Source organism: Alosa pseudoharengus, unplaced genomic scaffold, assembly GCF_046254945.1.
Source record: "Alosa pseudoharengus isolate Yale_2024_CS ecotype anadromous, Long Island Sound unplaced genomic scaffold, YU_APseudo_1.1 YU_APseudo_1.1_scf_22, whole genome shotgun sequence".
Lineage (NCBI taxonomy): Eukaryota > Metazoa > Chordata > Actinopteri > Clupeiformes > Clupeidae > Alosa > Alosa pseudoharengus.
Window position 1 is genome coordinate 11,926,853 of NW_027468680.1, and position 24,006 is coordinate 11,950,858.

Consider the following 24,006-nt stretch of genomic DNA (forward strand, 5'->3'; position numbering starts at 1 on the left):
GTGTGTGTTGAAGAGAGTTAGAGATTGTGGGGGATATATCCTCAGCAAAGTGGAGGCTCCATTCCCAAGCCAGCCTACAAACTGTGGAGCCAACACCAGTGCAGGGCGGCACACCAGACAGAGAGGGCGAGTGGCGACTAAGTGGAATTGGCAATCCCAGGCTGTGTCTGATTGGTCTGGGCATACAGCAGCACTGAGCAGGCCACTGGCCATTCCCATGTCCTGAACGCATTCCAAGACATGGGGGAAAAAGTTCAGCATCAGCTACTTCGAGGAGCAAAAGCCAGCACATTCTCCATTCTCGTTCAGACAGGCGCACGCATTCTAAACACATAGGCATTCTCTCTTTGTCTGAGGCACATACACACACACACACACACACACACACACACACACACACACACATAAAACCCATACACACACACACACACACACACACTCTCTCTCTATCTCACTCTCACATCTCTCACACTCACTCATACACACACACACACACACGCACACACACACACACACACTCACACACACTCACTCACTCACTCACTCACTCTCTCACACTTGCTCACCCACCCACACACACATCCACACATTAAAACTGGGGACATAAATCCAGACAGCCCATTAAATATCTAATACAGTTTATGTCATGCAATTTGCAGTGTACATATGTGGAATTTTACGATACAATAGTGGGATCTTTGCTGATGTCAACGCAAAGTGTTGTGCTTTATGGTTTCATCTAGAAGTTTAGTTTAGGAATAGTTGATGGGATGTCTTGCTTGATAACCGGTTTTGTGGAAAGTGCTAATTAAACATAAAATACAGCACCTACTGTAGCAAATGTATCAAAGCATCTGCACTCTCCATTCACACAAGATAAGTCATGTTTTTTTTTAATTTTGTCACACATATTTTTTGAGGAACCTGGCCTGCCGATTTGGTAAAGCTCAAGCCGGCATTTATGACGAGCCACCCGTCATCTCTGATCGGTCTGGCCCATCTGTCAGCGGAGTGACATCTTCTCCCGGAGCAGCTGCCCTGCCGACAGGAAGCGCGCGCGGCGTTGTGTAGCGTGGCTCCGATCCCAAACCCACTCGAGAAAAAAAAAACGCCACTAACACGCCGATTATGAATCAGAGATCATGGCGCTAGGGCCACATCATCCTCCAGGAGGGGACCTTTGGGGGGGGAGGGATGTGTGCCTGATGCTTCACACACGACCACGACACGCTCTGACGTCACACAATGGGACATGAGAGAGGAAGACAGAGGGAGAGAGAGTCATGTTTTTTTTTTTTTTTTGGGGGGGGGGGCAGAGAAAAAAAGACTCACTCATGTCTAAAAATAGAGCGTTTAAAAGTAGGCCAGGGCACGAAGCAGCCAGCTGGCTCACTGTGAGAATACTTTCATTTTTTTTATTTTTTTTTACTTTGTTGTGGCATCCAGTATGGAACTCTTAACCTTGCGCTTGTCAGAAAGGAGTCAGCGTTGTCTGGTTGTCGGGCCAAAAATGTGCAAAAAAAAAAGCTCAATTAATTGGCGAAAAATAATTACGCTGGGCGCATTGATAATTAGCTGCGCTCTTATTTGTTTTCCCTTTTTAAAGTGGCTGCCACTTCCTGTTGTCTCGGAGTGATCCGTTGCTCTTGCACCACGTTCGGTATATCCGTATCCCCGCAGCGAGACTTCTTCTCTTCTTTTCCGCTGCGTGCACTTTTTTTCCCTCTGATAATGCCACTATGCAAATCTCTCACTCCCTCCCCATTTCCAATGGTTAACAAAAAGGAAACGAAAGTGTCTCGGGAAGAACAAGCGGTGGTGGTGGTGGTGGCGGTGGAGGTGGCGGCGGTAGTAGCGGCGGCGTGCCATAAGTGTGCGTCGTCTCGCGCGCTCCTCGCCCGTAATCCACCCAAACAGCTTTTCTTCGACACTCCGCGGGTGGCTGACGGCGCATCAATGAGAATATTACAATGCCGCAGTCTTATAGTTTTACCCGTGCCACCTCAGGAAACGCCGGCGCATAAGTGAGGATCAGGGAAGCGACGAGCGCCAGGCGACGAGACGGAGAGGCGAGGCGAGGCGAGGCGCTTTCGATGGGGGAAATCAATGAGTGTGCCAGTCTGCCTCAGTTTTTGTTGTTTTTTCCCCCCTTTCTCTCTTTTTTAGCAGCCCGAGTCTTTGTGTAGTAAGTGTGTGAAGGTAAAAATGGGATAAAGCTCAGATGTGTGTGATGTTTTCATCTGTGTGATGTTTGGGCACACAGATCCCCCAATCCTGGTTTGTGTTATTTCTTTTGTCTCTCTCTCTCTCTCTCTCTCTCTCTCTCTCTCTCTCTCTCTTTCTCACTCTGCGTGTATGTGTGTGTGTGTGTTTTGTGTTTCTGAGAAAATGATTTGCGATTCTCTCTCCAGACGAGTGCAAATGAATTCTGGCGGGCGATACGAATGATTGCAGGGGGCCTGGGCTCGGCTGCTTGTCTGAATGATTCCCCTTCCTTTACCCCCCCGCCCACCCCACCCCGCTCATTGTTTCCCCGCTTGATTTCTGCAGCTTTGAATCGTTTATGACCACGGCTGATCACCACCATGAAAGGATGCCACATCTAAATTGTCTCTCTGTTTTTTCTCTCTCTCTCTCTCTCTCTCTCTCTTGCTCTCTCTCCCCCTCCTCCCCCTCCCTCTCTCTATCTTTCTGCAGCTCCTCCCTCTGTGCGCATCATACACTCTGGCCACGCATGCAACATCGAGGAGGAGCGCTATACAGAGAGGGTGTACACCATCCGCGAGGGGGAGACCCTGGAGCTCACCTGCCTGGTCACAGGACACCCCAGGCCCCAGGTGAGAGGCCTGACCCAGCTGGAACCCAGCCTCACACAACTCTGGGCCACCATGTACATTCTGATCCGCAGGGATGCTATGCCCCATACTGAGCCCGGAGAAGGGAGTAAAGTAGTCCATAGGGGCTATTGGATGGGTCATGGATGGCTTGTTGATGTTTTTGTTTTGCCCTGGAAGTACTGTAAATCAAAGGCAAAGGATGTGTGTTGTGATTTGAACCTATACTAGTAAGCATTACAGAGGCCTCCACCAAAGCCAAAGGTTCTGAACATGTAAGAACGTTGCCCAAGTTTCCCTGTTTTTCTAATTCGATGGATCATGCTCCACAGGTATGTGTTATGGCCCAGTGGCCTAATTACAGACAACAACTCGTGTCCTTGTTTGGATGGTCACTGAGCAATGGGCACCAGATTCTACATTGAGCTGCTTCTGTCCACGTTACCCCCCCCCACCCCCCCCCCCATGGTAATAATTGTTTTGGCACAAGGTTTGGCATGACACATTGAGGCAACAGATGAGCCTGGCGGCCTGGTTTGCCCCGTAGACCTGCTTCCCAGCAGGTGGAGTGTGGTAGAAGCGACACAGAGGTCATCTGTTGGAGCTGCAGGGAGAATGAGTGTTGATGAAATATAGGCCACCACTTGTACTGTAAGTCCCTCAGTACAAGGCTGCCAATGTCACCTGCTTTTTCTCTCCGAAAAAAAAACCCTTTGATGTTTAGTGAGAGTGCATAACTAAGAGTTTTAAAAGATATAGTCTTTTCATTTTCATTTTTTCCATTTATTATACAGGAAAGGATTAAAAGTAACATTAAGTTACAGTTTAAATGGGCCTGACTAAAAAGTTTCCAGCAGGTTCCTGTTCTGCAGAAACATAGAACATAGTCTGCCATTCTACTCAATTACACATACGTACATTTTTTGTCTAATTTAGCAAACTGTTCTGCAGTTTCCTCCATCTATCCATGCAGGGGTGTACTCATTATTTTCTAACAATTAATTCTGTTGTATGAACATTAACAGCCTCTCGCCAGAATCTTAGACTGTGCCTTTAACATCAGCCCTAAGAGGACTTTACCAATTTGGCACAGAAATGTGCAGAATCTCTATTGGCTCCACAGATCTCAATTTAGCTCCTCCACATAGATCATTATAATGAGCAGGAATGAGCAGGAGGGGGATCAGCGTGGTTGTTTTGCAGGAGGGTGGTGGTGGTGGTGGGGGGGGACCCCGTGACATGTTTTGCCATGGATACGGCACAGTACTGTAATCAGTGCATGGGTGTGCGTCTTGGTGGTAATTTGTTTAATGGCTGCCGAGTGATCGAATGCACGGAGCAAACATTGTCACACAGATCCCGCCGGCTTGATTGCATCCCCCCACGGCGATCGAGATGGATTAACACATCGATGTTAGTGGGAATGACGCCCACCGCAGGGCACAACGGTTCTGTGCTCCAGATAGAACCACAGTCATACTGGTTGGAATGGCCCGAGGAAAGAACCTCAATTATGCAATAATTTGATAATGACAGACCTCCAAGAACATATGCTTTCAAATATGAGAGGTGTATGAATAACTATTAGGACTGTAACAATACACCAACCTCACGATTCGGTTTGTATCACGATTTTTGACCCACGGTTCGATACGAATCTCGATTTTTTTTTTTTTTTTTGGGGGGGGGGGGTAGACATTTTATTAAATAACATTTTAATAGCCTCCCTTAGAACACCAGAAGATTACAATATAATATATCTTTTATTTTATATCCTTTATATTTTTCTGAATGACTGATATTTATGACAGCACACTTTATGCAGATTAGCCCAGTGTTTTTCAACCTTTTTTGTGCCACGGCACACTTTTGACACTTAAAATGTCCCACGGCACACTAACATCCTGTGTAAAGAAAAAAAAAACATACCATAGCCTAAAACTTCAAATAATACACAGATATGGCCTTATTATGGCTTCTATGCAAGACCTGCTCAATAAAACAAGCGCCCTCTGTTTCATTTGTAGGTGACTATATCTAATTTAATTGTTGTTATGAACTGGATATGTGATGATTCTGTGAATACTGGATATGGGCCCCCCGTTGTACAATGCCTGCATACCACAAATAGTGCAATCATACAATCAATGAGAGCATGTGGTTATAAATTCTTTGATGCACCAGTTGCTTTTCTGGACCAGTGAGTTACATTTGGGTAATTTTCTGCGGCACGCCTGATGATCTCTCACGGCACACTAGTGTGCCCCGGCACAGTGGTTGAAAAACACTGGATTAGCCTATAGCCTAGGCCTACTATTTAGTGGGTTTGATCCAGCAAGACCACAGCATGGCGGCGAAGCCATGCTGTGGGCTTGCGGAGCAAGCCCACTATTGTTCTTCTTAAGTTTACTTTATTTATTAGTGGGTTTGATCCAGCAAGCCCACTATTGTTCTTCTTAAGTTTTCTTATTATTATTAGTGGGTTTGATCCAGCAAGCCCACAGCATGGCTGAAAGCCATGCTGTGGGCTTGCGGAGCAAGCCCACTATTGTTCTTCTTAAGTTTTCTTATTATTATTAGTGGGTTTGATCCTGCAAGCCCACAGCATGGCTGAAAGCCATGCTGTGGGCTTGCGGAGCAAGCCCACTATTGTTCTTCTTAAGTTTTCTTATTAGTGGGTTTGATCCAGCAAGACCACAGCATGGCGAAGCCATGCTGTGGGCTTGCGGAGCAAGCCCACTATTGTTCTTCTTAAGTTTACTTTATTTATTTATTTATTATTCCTTTTCACCCACTTTTTGGCCGAACTACTGCTCCTAGACCATTTGAGCTATCGACGCAGTTCGAACTCCAAAAATTCAGGCCCGAACCGGTGTAACTTGCTTGTTAATTTCGTGTCGCTGGCCCTTGTCGTTTTCGCGGTATTCCCGTTTTTCTGCGTTTTTTGGGCCCATTGAAATGAATGGCGGAATGTTCAGAATTCAAATTTCGATTGTGACATCACAGCTCTAATTGCTTAAGCTTGCACCTGGAAGAGTTCTAAGCCACCTGGCAGAGCTCTAATGGGCTGGGCTGGGCTGTCTGTGTATATGAAGGTGTGTGCATGTAACTTTTGACCCGTATGTCCGATTTTCATAAATGAGGTACCGTTGGAATCCTTGGATGAGGCCGAGTTCCGTGCCCCAGATCAAACCCACTCTTGCAGTTCCTCGGAACCGCAATTCTAGTTATTTATTATTCCTGTTCACCCACTTTTTGGCCGAACTACTGCTCCTAGACCGTTTGAGCTATCGACGCGGTTCGAACTCCAAAAATTCAGGCCCGAACCGGTGTAAGTTGCTTGTTGATTTCGTGTCGCTGGCCCTTGTCGTTTTCGCGGTATTCCCGTTTTTCTGCGTTTTTTGGGCCCATTGAAATGCATGGCGGAATGTTCAGAATTCAAATTTCGATTGTGACATCACAGCTCTAATTGCTTAAGCTTGCACCTGGAAGAGTTCTAAGCCACCTGGAAGAGCTATAATGGGCTGGGCTGGGCTGTCTGTGTATATGAAGGTGTGTGCATGTAACTTTTGACCCGTATGTCCGATTTTCATAAATGAGGTACCGTTGGAATCCTTGGATGAGGCCGAGTTCCATGCCCCTGATCAAACCCACTCTTGCAGTTCCTCGGAACCGCAATTCTAGTTATTTATTAGTGGGTTTGATCCAGCAAGACCACAGCATGGCGAAGCCATGCTGTGGGCTTGCGGAGCAAGCCCACTATTGTTCTTCTTAAGTTTACTTTATTTATTTATTTATTATTCCTTTTCACCCACTTTTTGGCCGAACTACTGCTCCTAGACCGTTTGAGCTATCGACGCAGTTCGAACTCCAAAAATTCAGGCCCGAACCGGTGTAACTTGCTTGTTAATTTCGTGTCGCTGGCCCTTGTCGTTTTCGCGGTATTCCCGTTTTTCTGCGTTTTTTGGGCCCATTGAAATGAATGGCGGAATGTTCAGAATTCAAATTTCGATTGTGACATCACAGCTCTAATTGCTTAAGCTTGCACCTGGAAGAGTTCTAAGCCACCTGGCAGAGCTCTAATGGGCTGGGCTGGGCTGTCTGTGTATATGAAGGTGTGTGCATGTAACTTTTGACCCGTATGTCCGATTTTCATAAATGAGGTACCGTTGGAATCCTTGGATGAGGCCGAGTTCCGTGCCCCAGATCAAACCCACTCTTGCAGTTCCTCGGAACCGCAATTCTAGTTATTCCTGTTCACCCACTTTTTGGCCGAACTACTGCTCCTAGACCGTTTGAGCTATCGACGCGGTTCGAACTCCAAAAATTCAGGCCCGAACCGGTGTAACTTGCTTGTTGCTTTCGTGTCGCTGGCCCTTGTCGTTTTCGCGGTATTCCCGTTTTTCGGCGTTTTTGGGCCCCATTGAAATCAATGGCGGAATGCTGGGGCTTTATGACATCACAGCACCTCATTACTTGCACCTGGTAGAGCTCTGCTGCTAGAGTTGATTACTTGCACCTGGCAGAGTTCTAAGCCATCTGGCAATGTCTAATGGGCTGGGCTGGGCTGTCTGTGTATATGAAGGTGTGTGCATGTAACTTTTGACCCGTATGTCCGATTTTCATGAATGAGGTACCGATGGAATCCTTGAATGAAGCCCAGTTCAATGCCTTGCCAGCACTAAGTGTAAAGGTAATGTTCGCGCTGTCTCATCTTTTTTTTAAAGCCAAACCATGTTGATACAGGTCATTAAAAAATATATATATATATTTTCCAAATCCATTCAGCCCAGTTCAATGCCTTGCCAGCACTAAGTGTAAAGGTCATGTAAAAAAAGAGGAGACAGTGCGAAGCGCTGTCTCCTCTTTTTTTTAAAGCCAAACCATGTTCATATAGGTCAGTAAAAAAATAAATAAATAAAGTATTTCACCAATCCATTCAGCCCAGTCCTATACCCAGCTAGCTCCATTTGAACTTAGTCATGTGTACAGTTGTATAGATTATTACATTGAGAAACATACATTCATACAGATATCATGCATATCCACGCAGCATTACTAATCAAGTTACTCATCGTTGCCCAGCAAGAAGTCCACAATCAATTCAATTGTCTTGCCACGATCTGTGGAGCTTACAGACAACGTTATATTACTATAGGTTCTGTATGCTATTTAAAGCCGACCTAACGCTGAGTCCCTTCTAGACGGTGTGTTGCAATGCATTCTGGGTGCTGTGCTGTGATTCGACGGCTCGTCACCTGACCCACCAAACAACAACTCTCTGGGATGTGGCAAATATCGCGTAAAAACCTTGTTGCCGGAACAACAGGGAAAAGGCAACAGGATAGCAGCACGAAAGATACACAGGATACACACGGAATTTTGATGGACGTCCTTATCAGTCTATGGTCTAACTTATAAACGTGTCGGGTCAACGTCAACGATAAGTAAGTTAGGCTAACGTAAACGTTAGCTATTTGCTGTTGTCATATGCTAGTGCTATATGCTTTAGGCTACGTGATGGCCATTTATCACACTAATTTTAGGTACTACTTTTACGAGGTCTGTAGTTCCGTCAAAATGTATCATATCGTTGAACAGACTACAAGGTTATCTTCCTTAGACTTCGTAGATGTAGTTACTACAATTTGGAAGCGAATTTCGAAGTGTAAATATGGTTTTAGTGTGTAAACAGACCAACCGCGATTTTGCAATGAAGTTAATGGAACCTTTTATGTAGGGCTTCTAGGCTACTTTCACGAAGTCTGTAGTTCTGTGAAAATGTATCTTATCTATGAACAGACTACATGATTATCTTCCTTAGACTTCGTAGATGTAGTTACTACAATTTGGAAGCGAATTTCGAAGTGTAAATATGGTTTTAGTGTGTAAACAGACCAACCGCGATTTTGCAATGAAGTGAATATGGAGCCTTTTATGTAGGACTACTAGGCTACTTTCACGAAGTCTGTAGTTCTGTCAAAATTGATCTTATCTATGAACAGACTACATGGTTATCTTCTTTAGACTTTGTAGATGTAGTTATTACAGTTTGGAAGCGAAATTCGAAGTGCAAATATGGTTTAAATGTGTAAACAAGACGCCTGATGTTTAATATATGTTAATGAATGGGCACAGTATTATTGTGTACAGTAATGGGCTATCAGTAGTATGTAAACAGTTCATGTGTTATGTGATTTACATAAACTAACAACAGAAATGTTAAAAGCTGGTATTGTGTTTCCTGAATTTTTACATTCAGGCATTCAAATGAAATGTAATTAAATAGCATATCAATCATGCAACAATGCAAAAACAATGAAACTAGTGTAGGCCTAATTATATTTTACATTAGTAAAGCAGTACTCTGATGTGCATGCTTTCACAAACTTTTGTAAACAATCTTAGCACTTTAAACATTGACTGTTTTGAAGTGCATGTAGGCAATATAGTATAAAAATAATAATTGTGATATCATTACAATTTGATAGGGGTTGGGAGGAGGGGGTGGGTTCATGTAGGTGGGCCCTATGACCCCAAAGTATGCCTTGACTGGGCCTCAGGTCAAAGAAGTTTGAGAAATGCTGATGTAGACAACAAAGCAGCAAGGAGGCGTCGTGTGATCATTTAAACAAGTTTTATGACGAGGTCGATGAGGGTGGGAAAAATCGTACATTTCTGTGCAAACTTTGCCCGCACTTCAGTCACATTGTCTTTTAAGAAAATGCAGTCCTTTTTTCGGTTCCAGCAGCCAACAACCTCAGAACTGACCCTTCAGGCCTCTCAGGAGGCGCTGGCCTTTAACCGCAGCCAGAAGAGAGTCAGCAGAAATTTGATTGCCTTTAAAAAATCTGACTTCTTAAAAAATCTTAAACTGGCTGCATTACGTGATTATTTCTGAGATTCTGATACGTTTTTAACCATGACCTATACACAGTTCTGGTTTGAAAATGTATCTCTTAAAATAATCACTTTATGCAGTCAGCTTAAGATGGCTTACTAGCAACTAACTAATTACCCTAGCAACAACCTAGAAACCACCCCTGTAATGTCAACCTAGCGACCACCATAGCAACCAGCATAGCAACCATGTTATTTATGCGTTTTAGCTTATTGGATGTTGCGTTAATGCAGACAACTTTTGATCCGTGTGCCCGATTTTCATAAATGAGGTACCGTTGGAATCCTTGGATGAGGCCGAGTTCCGTGCCACTGATCAAACCCACTCTTGCAGTTCCTCGGAACCGCAATTCTAGTTTATTTATTATTCCTTTTCACCCACTTTTTGGCCGAACTACTGCTCCTAGACCGTTTGAGCTATCAACGCGGTTCGAACTCCAAAAATTCAGGCCCGAACCGGTGTAACTTGCTTGTTAATTTCGTGTCGCTGGCCCTTGTCGTTTTCGCGGTATTCCCGTTTTTCTGCGTTTTTTGGGCCCATTGAAATGAATGGCGGAATGTTCAGAATTCAAATTTCGATTGTGACATCACAGCTCTAATTGCTTAAGCTTGCACCTGGCAGAGTTCTAAGCCATCTGGCAGAGCTCTAATGAGCTGGGCTGGGCTGTCTGTGTATATGAAGGTGTGTGCATGTAACTTTTGACCCGTATGTCCGATTTTCATAAATGAGGTACCGTTGGAATCCTTGTGTGAGGCCGAGTTCCATGCCCCTGATCAAACCCACTCTTGCAGTTCCTCGGAACCGCAATTCTAGTTTTTATTACAACTCTACCTCTTTAATTCAGCTGTCTGGTTGAAGCCTGGAAATGTTGTAAACAAAGTAGCATAGTTGGCTAGTTTAGCCCATCATAGTCTACTGATTGGACTGTTCAGTTTCCCCATGTGTGTTTAAGTTTCAAGATAATAGGCCTACTTGTTCTCCTTGGGAGAGGCCCTTTTGGGAAACGCTGGTATTGAGATGATCAGTCAACTTCAATGCAAGAGTTTTAAACAAATATGTTCAGCAATAATAGCTAATGATGCTAAGCGGATTTAATAGTAATTTAGCTAGTCGTCTTCTACGCGTCCTTGCTTTCACTATTGTGAATGTTTTATTTAAGTCGCGCGTGTTCATTGAGCAGGAGAGGGAGGGAGAGTGAGAGAGAGCGGGGCAAGGAGAGAGGGTTTACTTCTACTGTTTGGTAAAGTTGCACACATAGTCTACAATGAAAGCAAGGAGAGGTATGAAATTATTATTTATTTATTAGTTTTTGGACAACGTAGGCTACCGATAAGTAAAGCGGGAGATGTGGGTTGATTTTGCGGCCACGTAAGCTGCAAAGCTAAGCAGTGCGTGAAACACTAGAAAGGGTGTGTCGCGATTCTGCCTTTTCACACCGCGACACAGTATCGTGGATATGAATGTCGCGATTTCCGGTTCGAATCGTATATCGTTACAGCCCTAATAACTATATATAATAAACTAGAGAGGTGTATGAATAACTTATTCAAACTGTATAGATGTTACTAGACGCTTTCAGTAGAAGTAGATCAAACTAACTAATCCTTTGTAATGGCGTACTGCAGATGCAACTCAGTGTTGATGAAAAATACTCTGCAGTTAATCATGTCAGTAGCAGTAATTGCAGGCCAGGTGTGGTGCATTTAACAACGCAGAGCATTCAAGAACTACGTTTAAATCATTTTTCGCAGACACAATAGAATAACTGATTTGAATGGTGTAGATCTGGCTGCTCCAAACAACTCCTATTTTATTTTAAACAGCGTTGTGTATTGTTCGTGAAAATGGTTCTGCGTCTACCCATATTGCTGGGCGGTAATTGCAACTGTTGTTATGACAAGCAGACACACACACACACTCACACACACACACACACACACACACACACACACACACTCACACACACACACACACACACACACACACACACACACTGTGTGTTTTCGTTGTCTCACTTGTTTTCACTTTCTCACCTCTCTCGCCCGGTGCACACCATTTCTAGCTGAGCTAAGCACACCTCACTACACACACAAACAAACACACACACACACACACACACACACACACACACACGCACACACAAAGCATGCACGCACTGCACGCACTACCTCTTCCAGACACACTTTGGGGAATTGCAGTTATTACGACGTTCAGCCGTGGGGGTTAAGTGTCTTTCGCTGTTTGTTTCTTCTTTTTCTTCCACACACTCGGAGGAAACATCCTACTAGTGGGCCCTTGGGGGGGTTAAGGGGTGGTGGTGGTGGTGGTGGTGGTGGTGGGATGCTATTTTTCTTCTGGTGCCAGAGAGCTCCCCTTGGCAAAGTTTGGTAGTTGATGTAGCAATTCAAAGATGAAAGGCCATCACTTTTTTTAGCAGGGAAAAAAGTTTGCCCTCCTGACTCTGCTACCATGGTATCTGAGAGAGAGTGGCTTAAGCTAACAGGTTAGGAATAAACCCATCAACGGGATTCACACACACACACACACAACACACACACACACACACACACACACACACACACACACACACACACACACACACGCGCACACACACACACACACACACACACACGCACGCATGCAGCATTACACCCCCCGCTGTTCTGTAGCACTAGCACAGGGATGCTAAGCTGATTAGCTCAAAGTGTGATGGCATTTTTTTTTTTTGCCAGGCTTTGAAGGTGAAGGTTGTCTTGCAAAAATAATTTAATAAATGAATAAAGATAAATAAAATAAATAAAAAAACGAGCCTTACGCTACAGTAAGCCACATGTGGACAGACTTGCTTAACGGACTGCCCCGTGCGGAGTTTGTTGTGGCTCTTTGGTGCGACAGTGCTGGCAGTAATCTCCCCTACTCCGTTTAGCGGAGCGCCCCCCCGGAGGACTGGAGTCCATTCTGTTGCACTGAGGTCACCCCGCTTTGCCTGACACCTCGGGGCCCCCTGTAGGAGGGGCTGCTAGCCAGTCCCAGGTGTGTGCTTTTTAGCGGCTGAGTGCTCGGGTGTGTGTGTGTGTGTGTGTGTGTGTGTGTGCGTGTGTGTGCGTGTGTGTGTGCGCGTGTGTGTCACGCCGGGACTCTGTTTGGGAAAATGAGTGTACAGCAATTCCACAGGGTAAGCAGAGAAGGAGAGAGGGAAGAAAGACAGAGAGAGAAAAGAAGAGAGGGAGAGAGAGAGGGAAGAAGAGAGGGAGAGAAAGAGAGAGAGAGATGGCCTCAGGGGAAATCACCAAATGCTCACAGCTGCAGTCACGATATGGAGCTCCGTTGGGAAATCCACCATTAACACAGTACGACTTGTAAGGAAACGCTCTATATGTGTGTGTGTTTGTGTGGGTGAGTCTGTTTGCAGATGCATGCAGCATAGAGTACAATTTTGAGCATACACACATACAGAATATGAACACACACACACTTTTACAGCAGATGCATGCACCCATGAGCACGCACGCACACACACACACACACACACACAAACACACACACACACACGGATATACATACACATGTTTCACATGCACACAGTCATGCACAAGACATTAAACTAAGTCAAACAGACTGGGCCACAATATCCACTCCAGACGTGATCTGAAAGCCACTATCAGTGCCTACGTGTCCCCACTGTTCTCCCCGCTCCTATTTACCTCTCCCCTTCTCCCTTGCCATCTCTCCCTCCACCCCCCTCTCCTCTCCTCTCCTCTCCTCCCTCTCTCTCCATCCATCCCTCTCTTCCCCCTGTCCTCCCCTCTTGTTTCTCTCTTTCTTTCTACCTCTTTCCTCCCCTCCCCCCCCAGCATCCCTGCTCCCCAGCTGTGCATTTATGGGAGCGTCTGGCTGCCTGGATGGGTGGAGGTCCAGGGTATGTAATGAGATAAGACTTTAGTACCAGGGGCTGTTTTCACACGAGGCCCATCTTTGCAAGCGGCGCGGGCTGATAATGAATACGTGTGTTGTGATATCGCTCCCGAGACACTGAGGCCGGCCAGGGCCACTCCGAAACAGATGGCGCTGTGGACACATCAGCATACCTTCCTGGTTTTATTTGTACGCTTTTTAATGTAAGGTGTATATGTGAGTTTGTGTGTGTGTGCGTGTGTGTGTGTGTGTGTGTGTCCCTCTCTCTGTGTGTGTGTGTGTGTGTGTGTGTGTGTGTGTCTGTGTGTGTGTGCGTGTGTTTGGTCACCTTGTCTCATGGAAGGTGATTGAACTCCAAATGTGGCCTGATTGCATTCAGCTGAAGCAGACCCAGGCCAAGTGTGCTATAAAGGACTCACACACATTCAGCTGTGATATATGATACACGTACACACACACACACACGCACACACACACACACACACACACACACACACACACACACACACACACACACACACACACACACACACACACCTATTGACTCACACACACACCAATCTCACACAGACACACTCACAATCTCACACAGAAACACACAGACATACACACAGTATATCCCTTGCCTGCATCTTTGTCATTGATGAAGTTAGTGGGTCGTCGTGCTCCCCTACCACACACGCCTTGGGTAGCCCCAGCCCCCTTCTCCTGCTGAGAGGCCGTGCAGGGTGGCACGGCCTGCGTGGGCACAGCCATCCTTCTCCCCTCTCGCTGCCCCTCCAGACGCGCCATCGCTGACACGGCGGCCCCTGCCTCAGTGCTCGGAAGTGGCACAGCATTCCTGGCTCCGTTGTCATTTATGCCCACTTAGTTTTTCCAGCGTGCCAGGGACAGGGGGAGTGGAGGGAGCTGAGAGCTGTGTGCCAGATACAGAGAGAGAGAGAGAGACAGAGACAGAGAGAGAGAGAGAGAGAGAGAGAGAGAGAGAGAGAGAGAGAGACAGGGAGAGACAGGGAGAGAGGGATGGTTAAGAGAAAAGGTCCCTTGCAGCTGAGTTGAAAATCCAGCTTGGGGAAAAGAGAGGAAGAAAGAAAATAAAACATAAAAAATAAATAAAAAAAAAACACTTTCACAAAGTTTGCTGCTGAATAGGTATTTATTTTGCTGCAGAGGCCTACATGCCATGCCATAACCAAAATGCCTGAGTGGGGTTTTGGAAATGTTGAGCCCGCCCTGCTGTTAAACCCTGTCTCATCAATGATTTTACAGCAATGCTGTATTAATCAGGGGTTAGCAGAGAGCTGTACGAGTTCTGACATCACCTTTGAAGAGACCAAACAAATTAGCGCAAGCTAACATCACTTGACGCGTAAACGAAGCGCGCAAGTCGCTCTGTCTCACCTCCCGTGACGAGCAGCCGTGTCGACTAAAATAAGAGCTCCGCTCGGCATGTACGCAACCGAGGGGAAGAGACACCCCCCTCTTCATGTGGATCGCTGTCTCAGTCACAGCAGATACAGATCACTTGGGCCACATCCGCTGTAATAGCGGCTACAACAACCAAGAGCTATCCATCAACTGATTAGGATCTCTCAGCCAGCCTGCTGTAAGTCAGGCTGGACCTCGAGAGGCCCTCGGGGAGGACCGGTTTGTTCAGCGGGGAAAGGGTCTGTCGCCGAACGACCGTGACATGTGCCCCTGTATTCACTATATGGTCAGTACATTTCGGTGAATTACTGATTTCGCTCACTGCCGAAACGAATGGAGCCCTGCAGGACATGGGGAGGCCGAGCGGGACCGTGGCTATATTACGAATGGTCTCGAAGGTCCCATAGGAGGAAGGGTTTATCTTCCCCTGCGACAACTCATTCTCTGAGAAAACTACATAATAGAGGGAGGAAGAGAGTACGAGAGAGAGAGAGAGAGAGAGAGAGAAACAGCTATGCTGTTATTGTAGCTCATTTAGCCGGTGGCGGCGGGCTTTAAAGACTCTCCTCTTTAAACAGTGTCGCTGTATTCTCCCGGCCTGTCCTTTGGAGCTCGGCGTTCACAAAGAGAGGGAGAGACGATGAGCTGAGGCAGCCATGTGAGAGTGTAGAAATTGGGCTACGGCTCAGATTTACAGTCGCAGCTACCGCATCGGGGAGAGGGAGGTTTAGCTGCTCAGAATGGTAAATATTTTAGTTTGCATCCGAGCGCTTTTGATTTCTTCATGAGGCGAGCTGCCTCCCCACCTCCCCTGTCCTCCCTCACCAGTTCACACTTTGTGCCCGGCTGCATTTTCTCAGGCCCTGCCGTGTGGTATCGGGATTTTATGACAAACTTATTTTTATTCACTCTCTCTCTCTCTCTCTCTCTCTATTTCTCTCTTCCTCCTCCTGCTTTCCTGTGGAAGTAATGCTACTCCTTTGTTTTCGGTAAATCACGGCGATGGCACTAATAGGCTTATAAGATCATTTGCCGTGGCTGATGTATTGCTTTTAATTATGACACACAGGAGAGGTGACAACGGAGGGAGACTGGCAATTACACTGCGAGGTGAAAAAGTGGAGGAGGACGTGTCATTTTTTTCCTCCCTCTCTCTCGCTCTCCTTCTTCCTCTCTCTCCTTCTCTCCCTCTCTCCCTTTCTCTCGCTCTCCTTCTTCCTCTCTCTCTCCCTCTCCCTCTCTCTCTCTCTCTCTCCCTCCCTCCCTGTATCTCTGGCTGTCCGTGGCAGGCTAGAGTCAGTGAGGGTGGATGAGTATTTGTCCTGACTGACGTGTGGGATGGGTACCTGGAGGGCCCAGGCCATGTGTCTGCACCTCTGAAGTCTCTCTGGCGTGGGCTCCGACTCAGGCTCTGGCTGCCATGCCACAAACATCAGCGCCCACTGTTATCAGAACCTGCCAGGTGTTTGAATGACCTGACACCACTTCATCGCCCTGCAATGGTCACTGCTGGGCCACTTTTTTTTTTTTTACATCTTTTGCTGCAGTGATTTCTCTGTCATTCTCTCTCTCTCTCTCTCTCTCTCTCTCTCTCTCTCTCGCTCTCTCTTTTTTTTCTCCTACTCCCTCTCTCTGTATCTCTCTCTCTGTCTCTCTCTCTATTTGTGTGTCTCTCACACAGTTACACATACACATTTCCCTCTCGCTCCATCTTTTTTCTAACTGTCCATTCTTTCTATTTGTCCCCTCACTCTCACAAACAGACAGATTGCATTTATAGATCCATAGATCCAAGTCTCAAACATTCTTAGCAACAGAACAGTGCAAACCTACACATGTACGTACATCTTTGGATATAAATGTTATGTGGCTTCATACAAATGCATGAACACGATTTTCTTTCTCAAATAGGGCGCACTTTGCATTAAAATCGATCCATCAACAACAAGCAAGATATGTGAAACGTGAAGGGCAATTCACACATTTTTTTCTTTCATTTGTATGGATATCCATCATATGGGTATGTCAGATGGGGAACATGCTGTATATGTCTACTGCCCCATAAACACAGGGTGTAATTCATATTGGTTCAATAAACACAGTTTGCAAACATAACTAATAATAGCCGTAATCCAATGACTTGTGCATACAAATGTCACATACTTCAGATGTCAGCTGTAAAAGTGGACTGTTCACATGATCAGTTTAGAGTGGGTACTGCCCTACAGCTGATATGGGACAAAATAGATTCACACTCACACATACACACACACACACACACACACAGAGACACACACACATGCACACACACACACACACGCACTTGCAAATTCATGCACTTATACATTTGGACACGCACGTAATGTTCTCACGCTTAGTCATTCTCTGGATAGCACATGTTTTATGTAAGGCCGTGAACGGCAGCCAATACATTGTCACTCCGGTGGGCAGTAGCCAGTTGCTCAGTGTGTGAATAACTTGTCAGTCATTCCTCGTGCTCCTAGGCAACCACGGTTGTTTTATAACCATGGCCACTTTGTGATGCACATGCATGTGTGTGTGTGTGTGTGTGTGTGGTTGTGTGTGTGCGCGCACCAGTCTGAACGAGCAGGGGTAAAAAAAAAAAAAAAAGATGTCCACAACCGTGTGATGTTCGTAGCTAGAGGACATGTTTTTTTTCCCCTCCTGTGTGATTTTAACAGACTGGGAAGGAACCTTGCGGGGAGATGTAATGGCGACAGCTTGAGATAAGGAAGGTGACATATTGATTTGATCACCAACCGCCAGATAATGTAGCCTTTTCTCCCCTTTAGGGGATGGCTCTTTACAGTAATGGAACCAGGCTTGTAAGATCCATTAGACTACCTTCAATCATAGACGGATGTTGCAAACATAAGGTGCAGTTGATGACAGTGCTGGCAAATAGCTCACAGATGACAGTGGAGAGCATAAAAGGGAACACTATTACTGCACACACTGTGCTGTGTGTGGTCATTACATGGGCTATATGGATGGACATGCAGCACTTCATACCCAACACTTTGTCACTGTATATGTAACTTTAGCACTAGTATTGCGTTTGCTGTGTACTTAGATTTGCAATAGCAAAATAATATTACTGCCCGTCCCCTATTTCCTCCCTCTTACGTGTATGTGTCACTTAATATTAATTTCTAAAGTGTTGTAAGGCTGCGTGTATAAATCCGCTTGGAGCTCCAGTGGAATTTTGATTTGCGACGAGAATTCTCAGTCTAACCGTTGATGTGTCGTGTGAAAGGTCTGAAATAGGCACCCACCAGCACTGAACTCCGAGCGTGGTAAACAAAATCGGATATTTCAGGCAGTAAAAGCCCCGGTAAGAACCAAACCAGATTTTGTTCAAATCTACACACCTACTGTATGGCTACTGAAAAACGCAAGGATCATTTATCAAATGGTATTTTGAAGTATTAAAAAACATTGTTGTTTTAGAATTTTCAAACAAAAGGGGCGGTAATTGGTGTTTTTACAATAAATATATCATTTATAGAAGCTGTTATAAGATATGTTTGGAATAAGGTCTGGACATAAGGGTTAGAGGACCTATATGATAGGTGTTCATAGCAGCAGTTATTATTACATCATGTAGGGCTGAAAGATTAATCGAAATCCAATCGAAATCACAATTTGAACTAATGCAATTAGCAAATGGCAAAGGCTGTAATTAATTTTGCAGGTCTGGTAAATAATGTCACTTATATGTTTTTGAAATTCATGTCGTCATGCTCATCAATCAGAGGTACTGTACACCAGACAGGGCCCAATTTAAAGCTATATTAGGAAGTCTTTCATATATATTTTGATTACCCTTGGATTAGTAGATACAGCAGTTCATATTTCAATTTATCTAAAATGTATTATATTATATGAGTTCTGGACTGAAGCTTGATAATATTGCAAATCAAATCGCAATTGCAATATCTAAAATATCTGAAAATATGTGAAATAAATCACAGTTAGATATTCTCCCCGAATTATTCAGCTCTATTGCATAGCCTACATGAGAACATTCTGAAATATGTTCTCGATACAGAGTTTAAAGGCAGAGCATGGCTTCTCAGTCGCAGCCTGAGTCCTTATTTCAACTCTGTTTGGCAGATATTTTGACATCATTATCATTATTATTAGTCACAAGGAACATTTCCCAGATACTGTTTATCTTAGAATTATTTTTAGGGTGCTAACAAGAAGACATTTTCTTCATTAAAAAGGGGAAGTACTGCATTTGCGCATCTCCCTGACAGAGCAGTCGGTTATTCTGGTCGTTTTGACTTAAAGTGCCATCTGAACATTTTTCCCTTAATAAATACATACACACTTAGACATTAACATACTCGGTCTGTTTGTCTATCTCTCTTTCACACACGTACACACACACACACATACACACACACACACACACACACACACACACACACACACACACACACACACACACACACACACACACACACACGCACACACACAACACCTTGTCTCTCTCTCTCTCTCTCTCTCTCTATCTATCTCTTTCTCTCTCTGACGTTCCCTTCTTCACTGTAAATATAGCTGCCTGGTGTTAATATTGTGGTGGTGCTGTGATCTGGGTGGCTCAGAGATGACAGAGCACTAATGGGTGTTAAGACACATTACACACATACAGGCAGAACAGCAGCACAGGGGAGTGGAGTGTGTGTGTGTGTGTGTGTGTGTGTGTGTGTGTGTGTGTGTGTGTGCCTGCTATACAGGGCGGCTGGCGGCATAGTGGTGTTTCACTCTATGGATTATGTCAGTTTCAAACCAGAAGCACACACAAACAATCCAGGCTGATGACATTCCTCCAATGTGCTGGCCTTTAAAAAAGGAAGGTTCCTCATGGATTCTTCGAAAAAAGCTAAAGGTCGTAGATCACATTTTCCGCAACAGGAACCTTTCGCTGCCAAAGAAGAGTTCCCCCGGGGGCTGGAAAGTGTAAAAATTGCTCAAAAGCAGGCAAAGAACCTTTTGAATGTTTCTAGAAAGATCCCTCACACATCCAAGAAGGGGTTTTAAATAGAACCTCTTCAAGGTTGTACCATGGTGAAACATCCAAGAACCACAGGTCCCCCCCCCCCCCCCTGTTTGTGCTGTGTGTGGAGCTCAGACGCTAGCCGGTTCGGTGTTGCATGGCGGTGCAGACGATAGCATGCGGCGTCTCAGGGACTTTCTTCCCTCCTACTGTCTGCTCTTTTGAGTTCCCAGACTGGGAGTGGAGACAGAGACGTCAGAGAGACAGCCACTGTGCCCTCACCCCAATGCTTTTAGCTTTTGAAGCGCATGCACTTCTCTCTCTCTCTCTCTCTCTCTGTCTCTCTCTCTCTCTCTCTCTCTCTCTCTCTCTCGTTCTCTCTCTGTCTCGTTCTTTCTCTTGCTCTCTCCTTGTCTCATTCATTCACTTTCACTCTCATCTCCAGGTCGCACTTTCTCTGTCCTCATTGGTGTTTATCCTTTATCCTGGCGAGTTGTCTCTCTGTCGCCGTCTTCCCTTGTTTCTCCTCTCCCTGTCTCCCCCACTACCATCTCTCTCTCGCCTTGTCTCTCTGCTTTTTCTTCTTCTCCTCGCCGCGCCGTTGCCTGTTTACACTGTATTTCTCTGTCTCCATGCACCATGGCGATCGCCTTCTCTCTGTCGCCCTCTTGCTCACCCTCTCTCTGTCTGTCTCTCTCTCTCTCTCTCTCTCTCTCTCTCCGTCCCTATCAGGATGATTTCTCCCTCTGCCATTTTCACCCCATCTCTACCTCATCTTGCCTCTGGCTCTCTCTCCTCCCCTCTCCTTCTCTTTCCCTCTATCTCTCTCTCCTCCCCTCTCCTTCTCTTTCCCTCTATCTCTCTCTCCTCCCCTCTCCTTCTCTTTCCCTCTATCTCTCTCTCCTCCCCTCTCCTTCTCTTTCCCTCTATCTCTCTCTCTTACACTGACTGCCTTCCCCGTTTCCCTTTCTCTCACTTCACCTTCTCTCTCACCCCTCCATCCCTCTATCTCTCTCTCTGCCTCTCTCAGTCTCCCGCTCTTTCTCCATCTCTCTCCCTCCCTCTCTCTCCCTCTCTCTCTCTCCCTCTCTCTCTCTCCCTCTCTCTCTCTCTCTCCCTCCCTCTCTCTCTCCCTCTCTGCCTACCTTTCCATTTTCTCCTCTCCTCCACTTCCACTCCTCCCATCTCCTCCCCCCTCCCCCCACTCTCTGCTCTGTAAGATCAGTGTTCCTGTTTCCTACTAACACACACACACACACACACACACACACACACACACACACACACACACACACCCTCCCTCCCTCTCTCTCTTTCTGCTCTGTGAGATCAGTGCTCCTGGTTCCCACAGACAATGAGGGGGCCGGAGGAGGCACAGGGCTGCTTTATGACAGACTGTGGAGGCAGAGGCCTATAAATAGAACATGCACAAACCAACACACACACACACACACACACACACACACACAAACACACACACACACACACACACACACACACAAACACACACACACACACACACACACATATGTGCATACACATGCATGCACTTACACGCACTCTCTCCCTCTCTCTCTCTCTCTCTCTCCCTCTCTCTCATTCTCTTTCTCTGTCTCTCTCTCTCTCTGTCTGTCTGTCTCTCACACACAAACTCATATAGACACACACACACACACACACTCTGTCTCTCTCTGTCTACACACACACACACATGCTCACACGCTCTATCCTCATGCAGTCATTTCACATCGTACACTACGTACACTACGCACACATGCCCCAAGCACGCACACACACACACACACACACACACACACACACACACACACACACACACACACACACACACACACACACACACACACAGACGGAAAAAAACAATCTTTCTCACACACAGGCTCATACGTCAGCGCTGTGCACTGATCAGGGCCTGAGAGCCACGATACACGGATCTGCTGACTAGGAGGGGATTGCATCATAGATCTACACTGGCACCTCTGACGTGTGGTACAGTACGGAAGTGTGTGTGTGTGTGTGTGTGTGTGTGTGTGTGTGTGTGTGTGTGTGTGTATATGGGTGTGTGTGTGTATGTGTAGATGTGTGTGTGTGTGTGTGTGTGTGTGTGTGTATGTAGGTGTGTGTGTGTGTGTGTGCGCTTGGGGCATGTGTGTGTGTGTGTGTGTGTGTGTGTGTGTGTGTGTGTGTGTGTGTGCGCGCGCATGCCCGCTTGTGTGTGTGTGAGGACGCTCTGCCGAGCCAGCTGCAGAATATTCTTCCCCCTCCTGGCCATTCATCATCTGTACACTTGTGCCGCTGGTCTTTCTCCTTCTTAACGCATCCTCTGACCAGTCTGCCATTACACGTCTGAACATGCTGTATCACTGCAGTAAAACAGCTGTACAGTAGTGCAGTCTAGTGAAGAGAACTGCAGACTGGACTGGACCACCATAGCAGATGATCTAGTTGGAGTTCTGGAGGACGAGACACACACACACACACACACACACACACATACAGATCACTGAGATTGTGTGATCTTTTTTGTTTTTATAACGTGTAGCATTATTTTTACAGAAGAGCTAAGAATTCCAACATTTCTTTTTCGCCAGTCGACAATTGAAGAAGACACGGCTAGCGTTCCGACATAGGTTGGGGCGTCATGCGTCACCCATCAAACAAATTGCTGGACGTGCCACAGTGGTTTCAGGTTTTGGCTCCCTGGCTGACCGAGACGGCGCCTGTCGTGGCTCATAGGCAGTGCCAGTGGCCGAGCCTTTACAAATGCCGTCACTGCAGTTTTTCACGCCCCAGTGGTGGGACCTGGTCGCCGTCGATTGACCCTTTGTGTAGCATCTGACCTCGCTCCGTCACTAGAAGCCCCCTCCGCGTCCGTAACAAGGCTTGGAGTGACTCGTCTCCCGGGGGGGGGTGGGGGGGTTTCTCTCTCACCCCCTGGGGCTGCTGATGAAATCAGTCATTGATCATTGAACAAGGACCAATCACCCCCTCCCTGTCTCTCTCTGGGGATGGTGGTGCGGCTGGAGTGGTCATAGTACAGAACCATGGTGGGCTCAAACAGAGGGGGGTTCAGCTGCCATACTTGTGGGCACGCTGAGCCGAGAGCTTTTGTGTTTCCACTTGGCTGCCTGCAATGTTTGAAACTGTATGTACCGGACTTACAAGGAGTCAGGACTTTGCCTTCGATTTAAAAAAGAAAAAAAAAAAACTAGCCCCTATCCACCAGCAGTGCCCTCCCTCCTCTCTCTCTCCCTCTCTCTCTCCCTCTCTCCCTCCCTCTCTCCTTTCCTCCTTGCCTCTCTTTCTCTCTCCCACTCTTTTTTTTCTCTCAAGCCTGAAGAGAAAGCTGGCGTGGCAAAGCCTCATGAATTCCAATGCGGTGTTATTCCTAACCAACACCAATACGCGTGTAAACAAATCCATTCCCTCTCCCCTGTCCCCACTAAGGCATGAAATGGATTTCATCCGCACACAACTTGGAGGTTATGACATCGGCCTGCTGAAAACGGAAACCCGCCTTCAACCCGCCTTCAACCCTTCTTATACCTACTTACACACATACAGTATGCATGCACACACACACACACACACACACACACACACACACATACACACACACACGCGCACACACGCACGCACAAACACGCACACACACACACACACACGCGCACACACACACACACACACACACACACACACACACACACACACACACACACACACACACACACACACACACACACTATTACACTCACACACAGTCCAGTAGGCTACACATACACATATACACACACACACATACACAAATGTTACACTTACACACACACATGCACACAGATATGACTTATTTTCCTGAATAAAGTGTTGTGGAGGCAGAAGCACTC

General features: G+C 46.2%; 1 protein-coding gene across 1 annotated transcript in view; it reads left to right on the plus strand.

Moving 5' to 3' along the window:
• The window catches only part of mdga2a (MAM domain containing glycosylphosphatidylinositol anchor 2a), a 139,837-nt gene that overhangs the window by 9,394 nt on the left and 106,437 nt on the right, over positions 1-24,006 (plus strand). The window contains exon 2 of the mRNA XM_076300123.1: positions 2,698-2,837. Within this exon, the coding sequence (XP_076156238.1) occupies positions 2,698-2,837 (140 nt within the window). The remainder of the gene's footprint in view (positions 1-2,697; positions 2,838-24,006) is intronic.